This window comes from Pollachius pollachius (assembly GCF_949987615.1).
Source record: "Pollachius pollachius genome assembly, chromosome: 3".
In the NCBI taxonomy this organism is placed as follows: Eukaryota; Metazoa; Chordata; class Actinopteri; order Gadiformes; family Gadidae; genus Pollachius; species Pollachius pollachius.
Genome location: NC_136936.1, coordinates 12389466 through 12399465, shown reverse-complemented (window position 1 = coordinate 12399465; position 10000 = coordinate 12389466). Strand labels below are relative to the sequence as shown.

General features: G+C 47.6%; 1 protein-coding gene across 1 annotated transcript in view; it reads right to left on the bottom strand.

The window, feature by feature from the left end:
• Window positions 1–537: 537 nt before the first annotated feature.
• mecom (MDS1 and EVI1 complex locus) overlaps window positions 538–10000 on the bottom strand; it is an 82424-nt gene continuing 72961 nt past the window's right edge. Inside the window, 8 exon segments of the mRNA XM_079733654.1 lie at window positions 538–2574; window positions 2721–2907; window positions 3193–3441; window positions 5364–5508; window positions 5810–5979; window positions 8000–8077; window positions 8633–8736; window positions 8738–8800. Coding sequence (XP_079589780.1) covers window positions 2440–2574; window positions 2721–2907; window positions 3193–3441; window positions 5364–5508; window positions 5810–5979; window positions 8000–8077; window positions 8633–8736; window positions 8738–8800 — 1131 coding nt within the window. The 3' untranslated portion in view covers window positions 538–2439.

Below are 10000 nucleotides of genomic sequence, written 5' to 3'. Positions count from 1 at the left end.
GGGCGGGGTGTGTGTCGGGGCGGGGTGTATGCATGGAGGATGGAGGGATGGGGGGGGTGCCTGCTGCAGGATGGGACTCTTATTGAGCGTTTGAGCGATGAGCCCGGTCATCACATCTACCCACCTCATCCATCATGGCCCGCAAAATGGACACAAATAAAGAGGACACATTCCTGCCTCCGCTCCCACTGCCACATTAAGAAGGCCCTTACTTTCTCTCTCTTTCCCCTTTCCCCTGGCTTTTCTCTCTCGCTCTATGCGTGCCAAGGGCCCGGAGAGAAAGGCAGGACCAGAGTTCAAGCCTCTCCCTCCCTCCCCGTCGCCCTCGCACGCCCAGGCCCTGGGAGTGCCAGAAGAAAGAGCCAGGTGGCTCTCTGTGTCTCTGGGGCTGGAAGTGTGAGGCACAACGTCTGGGCTGCTGGGGCAGCTGGGTGGATGATCTGGGGTGAGGGGGGGGGGGGGGGGCGGGGAGTCAACAGTTGATGAGTAAGATGTCTAAAAAAAGACGGGACAGATTGGAAGACCCGGACGACTCAATTCACATTGTAGTCTTTTATTTCTTGTAGTTTTTTTCCTCCCACAGTATTGAATTGAAATGCATAACAGTTACATTGTAGAAAGCATTAAAACAAAGTACCTCAACTCGCTGATTACGTTTTTAAGATCGATTATAAACAAAACACAAAAAATAAAACCAACAGAACAAATAAAAACAATCTGGTCCCTCGAAATGGGAGGATAAATGAAAGTAATCAGGTTTTTTTACCATAGGTTTGGCACGATTGATTAACATGAACTGAACATCACACAAGCTTGCAGACAACCGTAAAAAAAAGTCAGATTCAGATCTTATCAGACCAATCATGCGCTTACGAAGAAATTATAACTGGCTCTTTTTTGAAACGCCATTTTGATCGTATATAATGTTTTTTCTTTTTTTTTTTTACAATTAGATCAATAAATTGTCGTAGAAAAAAACCCTAAGTAATATCTATTTGTTGACCGGATTCATTAGAAGAATAAGGAGTGAATGGTATGTTTAATACTATCCGGCACTCAAACATAATCTACAAATCCCGTTCATCTCTGGGATCGGCCCAGTGAGGAATCTCCCCGTCACCTGGGCTAAGAGCAGTGCTATTCAGTAAACAAACTACAGTTTGCCAAGAAATAAATACAATTTTCAACATACAACAGCAAATTACATCGACAACACCAACAAAAAATAAAAAAAACATAAACAAAATCATGATTGTCTAAAAATAAAAGACACACAAGCATGGAGTAGCTAACGACTAGCATACAGGCTAATTAGTGGCATCGATGGCCGACAAGGAAGGGTTCCGGGGGATTTCCGAGAGACATTTGCCCTTTACAGAACAACATTTAACTTCAGCACTTGCTACTTGTTTCCGAAAAAAAAAAAAAGGAAAACATTTTTTATCCACTAAAAAGACTATTTATATCCGTTCACAGATAGCGCAGGCGGGCATGATGGAGTGCAGTGAGAACAGATGGTAGACACTTCTGTACAGAGCTGTGATTGTGTAGACACACCGGTAACTGGCCAGGTTTGTTTAACATCACTTCCTTCTATTCCTTTTTATTATCAACAATCAGATGTACTGAACACAGCATTGACAGTGCCGTCTGTCAAAAGAGGATCTTTCCATTTTCTTTTTTTAAGTAGGCTGTGTTTCTAGTAAAAGGACAAAGCCTCAGCTTGGTCAAGTACAATGTTCTTAATGAGAAACACTTGTGCATCTCTGTGGGCCTCAAGGTAATTCACTCAAAAGGCCTAAAAACTAAGAGTATTAATCATCAATGGAGACACACGGTAGTGAAGCAGGGGGCTTTTATTTTGTACAAATGGGGCTGAGACGTGCTAATCGGAAACCGTTCCACCGTGGAGACCCAAACGAACCCCTCCTCCTCCGTGTATGCGCTGGACAATTCACGACACTTTTCAAAACGTCAAAGCCTCGGCACAGCCGCGTCTCCTCTGTCCACCGCCGCTGTGCAAAACATTGAGACTCCGGCAGAATAAATACACTCGTTGCTTTAGCATTATTATTTTCGCCACATTTATCATCGCACGCCTCCTTTCGGCGGACGTTCATGGTGACGTGGACACATTTTATTGTCGCAGGGGGGGACATCTTTGATCGTGGACCTGGTGAATCTTCGGGGGCTGTGTTTCTGAGGGGAACCCTCCTCCCTCCGCCCGGTGTTAAGGCGCTGTGCTCAGCACTCAGACGGGCCGTGGTTCTGCTCAGCAGTCGGTCTGCAGATGGAGAACAGGGTGGGGTCTGGTGGTGGGGGTGGTCCCACAATGGGGTGGGGGGGGGGGATCCCAGTGCCTTTAGTCAGGGTGTCGTGGGGTTAAGAGCAGAGGTGGGTGGGCGGGGTGGGGGATTGCGAGGTGAAAGGGCTGTGACATCATACGTGGCTGAGGGATTGGATGGCGCTGGACTCGGCGGCAGCGCGGGCCAGATTGTGCCACAATGTGGACGGGGAGTGGGAGGCGGGGTGCAGGGACTCCTTGTCTGTCAGGGACAGCATCATGGCGTAGGCCTGCAGGGAGTGGTCATGTATGTTACATACTGGTTTCATTGTACAAGTCACTTTTTTCTTCTTATACACTTAATACATCCACACACACACACACACACACACACACACACACACACGCACACACGCACACGTTCAAAGTTGGTTACCTGGGTCTTGGACTTCCTGTACAGGGGCTGTTTGACGGCCTCAGCCAGGGTGGCTGAGCTGAAGGAGCCTGCTTCTTCCTCTCCGTCCCCCTCGCTCATCTCGCTCTCCTCCATCTTACGCGCATCCGAGAAGTGACGGATGTGATCCAGGGCCGAGTAGCCTCTCTCGTCCTCTTCGTCTTCATACCTAGAAAAGGAGCAGACGTTTTGAGTAATGCTGACAATACATTCCCTGGACTGATGTTGATGTTGAGTCTTATTACTGTTACTTACTATCTGTTCCAAACAGTAACTGGGTGAGGGGAAACCGAAAGCGGGACTCTGCATTCAGTTTCCAACACCCAGCTACCGTTTTCGAACCAAGATAGTCGCTGGCAAGCCATGTTTTAGAAACAGGATGGTTGCTCGCTAGCTACCGTTTAGAACCCAGATGCTTGCTAGCGATGAATAAGGCTCATTGTTTTGGCCCTACCTCCGGGGTGAGCTCTTGGAGTTCTCCAGCTCCAAGTCTGCCGCCTGGTCGTAGTCCATGTCGCCCTGCATGACGTCCTCGTCCAAGCTGCCGGACAGCAACGGACCCGCATCAGGTTTCAACAGGGAGTCGCTCATAGGCTCCTCCTCCTCGTCTGCGCCGAGCTCCTCCCCTTCCTCGTCCTCAAGGTCACGTGACCCGCAGCCGGTCATCAGTGGCTTCTCCTCGTCGAACGTGCCGCCGTTCAGCCTGCAGACCGCAGAACATCCGAGGTGGTGAGTGTGTGTGGGTGGGTGTGGGTGAATTTGGGTATGCGTTGACGAATGTGTCTGAGTGGGTGAATATGTGGGACGATGTATGTGTACGATAAGCATTACTTGAGCATCACTCAAAGTGATTTTATTGTCCCCCTTACACAGCCCATAATATAACATGGCTTCCATACATAACACCTCAGACACATGCAGCTAAATAATTAACCATCGACGGAATCTCCATCCTGCACTTGCAATTAAACCACGTAGTGAGCCTGAGTCGTTTTTTTCTGAATGGAGTGAAACAATAGACAGGAGGGATGGAATGCTAGGCGAATGAGAGTGAGAGAGAGCGAGAGAGAGCGAGAGAGAGCGAGAGAGGATGGCAGGACATGGCAGCTGGGGTGGAGCAGAGGCCCCAGGATCCCGTTTGTCATCGGGGCTTGGGGGCCCCCTCTGTGCGCGGCTTCGGCCCTAGCACTTAGCCGGAGTGCTTGGCCTCTTCCACTGTTTATTTTCCCAACTATCTTCTATTCATCTAATAAGCAAAATATTTAGGTGACAGTCCCACATGGTGGGAGAGTTATGAGGGCATTGCCAACTAAATACATTTCCTCTTGTCGAGAGAGCGACAGAGAGAAGGAGAGAAAGAGAAAGAGAGAGAGAGAAATAGAGAGAGTCTCCAAGCGGCCCGGGTCCTAATCTGTCCTACTGTCTCAGAGGCATAGGAAACCACCACTTGGTAAATCATCTGGAACCACATTAAGCCGCTCTGCTAATTACACTCCGGTGCGTCTCTCGTCAGCTCTGAAAAATGCTCATTTCAGAAGTAAAGAAAACATACACACACACACACACACACACACACACACGCACACACACAAGGGGTCCGGAGACATTGGGAGTGTGTGTGTGGGGGGAAAGAAGGATGGATTTGGGAAGCGTTGAAAATTACATCAACCAAAATCAGCCGGGATATTGTGTTGTCGCTTACAAACAAACGTGATGCGATGGTGTGTGTTCGAAATAACCGTCACGAAGGCGACGGGGAAAGGGTGTAGAGCTGAAGAGAATATTTAAGCACGGTGCAGAATCAGAACCATCTCTCCCCATAACTGTTTTATTCATGGAATGATTATGGCGTGCTTTATAGAGAGAATGAAAGACCCTCTCATGGCACACGATATGCTAGAGGCTACAGACGGGGTGAGACAAGCCGTGTTGAAAAGAGGTGCGCGCTGATGGAGGAGGAACACCGGAAAAAGAAAGAAAGAGAAAAGAAAGCAGAGTGAGGCTGAAGAAAGAAAAAAGAAGAGAGCGAGAGAAGAGGAGGGAGCGCTGTGATTAACAAAACAGATTCCCTAATTACCCTGTGAGACGTGGTAATTTGCCGGGGCTATCGTATCTATCAGGAGCAGTCAGGAGCGTTGCACTTTGAAAGGAAACACGGGCCGACCCCCGTGACCCCACCCTTTCCAGCCCCTTCCTGTCGGCAGACATGTTGGTTCCAGATGTGGGGTCCCCCCCCCCACCCCAATCACCCCTCTCCTCCTCAATCCTCAATCCCACCGCGGGGGCCTGGATCTCTCCGACGAGTCTGGGAGATCTCTATCTGGGACCCCACAATCTGCCCTGTGATCAGCCTAGTTAGGAGCGTGAAAACAAACCGCTGGGCCTGAGCCCAGATCTGCGCTGATCTGTGGTCTAATGACAGCCCTGTGCATCCCGTGTGTGTTTGTGTGGTTGTGGGGTTGTGTGTGTGCGTGCGTGTGCTAGTACTTGACATGAGTATATATAACAGAGTATAATAGTGAATTAAATATCATAACCACATATTAACCTTTTTATTTTTTCCTTAATTTAGCAGCAAAGTAAGTCAGAGGTTAAATGAATGTACACAGAGAACTGGAGGCTCACCCTTCTTCTGAAGGATCCGGGGAGGTCTGGTTCTGGTTTGTGTTGCTGATAAAGTTTCTGATTTCGTTGAAGTAGGAGTCCTCTTTGTCGTCCAGGATAGCGCTTCCGCTGTCCATCTCGGAGCGCGGAGACGACATGGCAGTGCCTGCATACGCACAACAAGATACGTTTAGTCTTCAATCTAAGAACATCATCTTCCACTCTTCTCTGGAATATTCCTTCAAGGAAACTAACAAACACATGCTGACAAGAAATGCTCACAACCAGCCAATCAACTTAACCTTAACCATTAATGCTGTAGTATTTAATCATTCACTGTTATTCCCAATGGAGGATTTAATCATTCACTGTTATTCCCAATGGAGAATATTTGTATTTTGTGTATTGTACAAATAAATCATTAGCCATTGACTAACATTTACTAAGTCCCACTTTCAAACACCCACCTGAAAGGTTGCCGTTCTCGTGCTTCTTGAGGTGGCGGTCCAGATTGGTCTGCTGCCCGAAGCAGCGGTCACACAGGTGACACTTGAAGGGCTTCTCCTTGTTGTGGATGTTGCGGATGTGGCGCTGCAGGTTGGATGAGATGCTGAAGGAGCGGTCGCAGTACTTACACCTGGAGGAGAAAGCGTGGGCGAGGCGTTAGTGCTCATGAATGGTGTAGCGATAGGAGAGTCACCATGACGATAATTGACAGACACACACTCACAGACACAGACACACTCATAGACACACACAGGATGATCGTGATTGGATGCCCGGTTTGCTTTAATGGGGGGGGGGGGGGGATGGGGGTAGGCGAGTTCGTTTTCTGGGAAATATAATCGGATACATCACACACACATTCGACCACAAACTATTCCCGTCCCAGACATGATGGAGGAGGGCTTGTTGGAGGTGAACCCGCTCTGCCTCTCATCTGCAGCCAGCACAATAAAATTACATTCTTCTCTCTTGGTAAAAAACATGAGCGCGCTACAGAATGCGCTGGAGCAGCCCCCCACGAAATCACAGGCCCTTGCCAACTTTCTCCATGCAAAATTATACGAGAAGATTACATCTTTTCTTCTGCTAGAATTAGCTCGCCCAATTGGCTGTCCCTCAGGAACCCCCTTGGTTATCTGCAGCTAAAAAATTACAATAAACAGCAGCGATCTTTAATGGCTTGCCAGCGTGTGGAGTAGAGTCTATCAGACCGGCCCAGTGTTGGCCCATGTTAGTCTCTCTCCTTCTCCCTGTCCCCTGTGGTCAGTCACACATACACACACACACACACCTCCCATGTGTTGGGCCAAGATTCCACTGCCCCAGTAACTACAAGGACATGCAGGGCCTGCCAGAAATTACCGATGCAGTTTAATGTGATCGCCGGTACATTTTGAATACAACTTGTTGTTGCACCGCTCGCTGCCTTTGCCCATTCAGCCTATTCAGCTAAATGGAGTCACTAACCATGGCTGCAACCATGGCTAAATACACCATTTATGTAGTCCAGTACTACAGCCCACTCTCAACTACCCAGCATTGCTAATAACCGCTGAAGAAGTAGCCAGAGGCCAGGGCTCACGTCTGGCCACAGACATGCCAGAGAGAAATGACCACAGCTGCCCTCTTTGGACATCTGCCCACTATCCTCTTCCCCCTTCCTGATTCTTCATCCCAACTTCCCCCCCCCCCCCCCCCCCCACTGTCACATGGGCGACGGACGCCATTTTTCACTGGGCAATTTATTTAGCAGTACAGTAATTGTTTCAGGCTTTTACAGGCAAAGGGAAAACAAACATAAACTGAGGCTCAGACTATGGAGGGGAAGACCCTGGGAAAACATTCCCATGCTGTATTGTGAGCCTACAGGTGCGGCAGCAAAGCTAATTTTCTACTTGGGGTGCCTGCGTGAACCAGAAACGTCCTCACACGAGTGATTCAGGATCAAGCGAAATTTGCAGCAAAGTTCAAATATTTCAACCGTATAAGGAGAATTCACGCCATTTACACAGCCAGTGAAAACGTTGCATCTATTCGGGTCTTTCCAATGGCTTTGTATGTATATGCACCGCCCCTTTGCTTAAGGTGAAAGTTTTACCAATAACTGTATCTCTGTCCCTCTCCCTGTATAAAAAGGGAAGGCGGCATGCAGACCAATGTAACACAAAAATAAATAAATACAAAAGTACAGCAATGGCCAAATATGGCCAACCGTGTTTAGTCATTCCAGTATTTTAGCATTTTTTGGTGATTTTGGTCTGTTGTATGTGGCTTGTTGACCAAATGGATGCCGGATGGATGTGATGGAAGAGTTACAGTTTTAACTTTAATCACTGGGTAATGCGTGCATGTTTTGAGAGTGTGATGGATGCAGGGAGAAACAAAACTGCAGAACGCGATGAAAAGACGATGCTGATTCAGATTTTATCTTCCCGCTTTTCCAATACAACTGAGATCATCCAGTTCCTTTTATAGCAGGCCATTTAAACTGGTGTCACTGGCACATTCTTTCTTGGTAATAATGTTGCATTAAACACACACACACACACACACAAACACACACACACACACACACACACACACACACACACTTTAAAATGAGTAGATGTTCTGTGATATCACAGTACATTACAGTTTATTTAAGCTCTTACCGGTACGGTTGTTCTCCTGTATGGGTCCTGAGATGCCTGGTCAGGTTAGCGGAGCGTGGGAAGATCTTCCCACAATATCTGATGAGACATCAAGTTCACAATTTAGAAACACATAAATAAACTAAACACTAAATTAATGGATTGTGCTTCATTTCTAGAAAAGAGTGGTGTGTGTGTGTGTGTGTGTGTGTGTGTGTGTGTGTGTGTGTGTGTGTGTGTGTGTGTGTGTGTATGTGTGTATCGATCCATCCATATCAAGGTAAAATCATAAAAATATAATTCAAAATCATATATCAAGTGACGGCAGTGCGAGTTGTCTGGCAAATGGAAGGTTACTGGTTCGATCCCTTGCTACCCCCCAGCTCAGTCTCGAGGTGTCCCTGAGCAAGATTCCCAACCCTCAATGCTCTTGACAAGCTGGCTGTTGCCTTGCATGGCTGATACCGCTGCCAGTGTATGAATGTGTGTACGAATGTGTGTATGAATGGGTGAATGTGAGTCAATAGTTATAAAGAGGTTAGAGTGGCCCCAGCTTAGAAAATTGCTGTTTAAATGCAGTCCATTTACCATGTATTAGACGTGCACATTAATATTACATCAGTATTAGATCTCATATTAAAGTGCCATGCTCACCTGCAGGTGTAGCGCTCCTTGCCCTTGCGGAGCAGGGACTCAGGGATGGCAGAAGGTGGGGCTCTGAAATCAAACATGGACGGCATGGAGCGCAGCATGTCCCCCCGACTCTGGCTTCAGCGAGCCAAACGTCTCCAGCTTCTCCGCCATGTTCTCGATGGCCGACATCTGAGGGGACAGGAGGGGACAGGTTCGGGGTCAGGCCTGACACCACCACTTCTTATAAAATGGAGCTTTTTACTAACTACCATTTCGCCTCAGATATTGTTATAAGTTCAGCCTTTAGGAACATTCTTTCGAGACCCCCAAAGGCAGATTGCTGGCATGAATTGTTACTGGAGAGCCCTCGTTTACTATGAGGCTCATTGGAGACCAAGAAATGGTCAATTCTTGACCATTTTATTCCTTTTGGTTATTACACTCAACCATGGAGTAATTTTGTGGTGAATTCAGTTTTAAATACACTGCACAAATAAACATTATAAGCACATGATATGAAATAGAAGGAGGGAGTGTGTGTGTGTGTGTGTGTGTGTGTGTGTGTGCGTGACGCAGGTGTGTGCACATGACGTGTGTGTGTGTACATGAGTGTGTGTGTGTGAGAGAGAGAACCAGGACTCCATGCATGACGGCCTAAGTTGATTAATTGCTGACAATGTGTGTACAGGACAAAATATATGTTTGTTATGTATATGTGCGCATGTGTGCTTGCACGTGCGCGTGTGTTTGAGCGTATGCTTTTTAACAAGCTTGTGTCTACATGGTGATGCGCAATTTCTGTAAATGCATGTATAGGTGACTTGATATTTGCACGTGCATGTATTTTTGGTGTGAGACAGTGATTTGATTGTGTTTGGGTCTGAATGTGTGCATGTGTATGTGTTTAGATCTGAATGTGTGCGCGTGTGTGAATGTGCGCGTGTGTGGTGTGTTTGTGTCGCATGCACATGTGTTTGTGTGTGGTGTGTGTATGTGCGTGTCGCATTCTGTGTGCGTGTGTGGTGTGGGGCACAGGAGTGATTCATGTCCACTGCTGGGCTGTAAACCATTCTGTGCACAATGCGGCCAGACAGCACATTCGTCAATATGAAAGATGTTGACATTACTGATCAAGGGCCAGACAGGGGTAATAATGATATCGCTGTGCTGAGGAGGGGTGGGGGAGGGATGGGGAGTCAGTGGGAGAGGAGAGGGAGAACAAGGAGGAGGGTTTGGGTTAGGTGGTGGAAGAGAGTGGGGGGAGGAAGGAGAGAGCGGAGGGGAGGTGGTCCCAGTAGGCCCAAGGGCCTGTCAGTCCATGTTTTTTTTTTAAACAGGGGCCACAAGAATTTGCATTATTTTGCGTGTATTGCATTCTGGGCCTGTTCC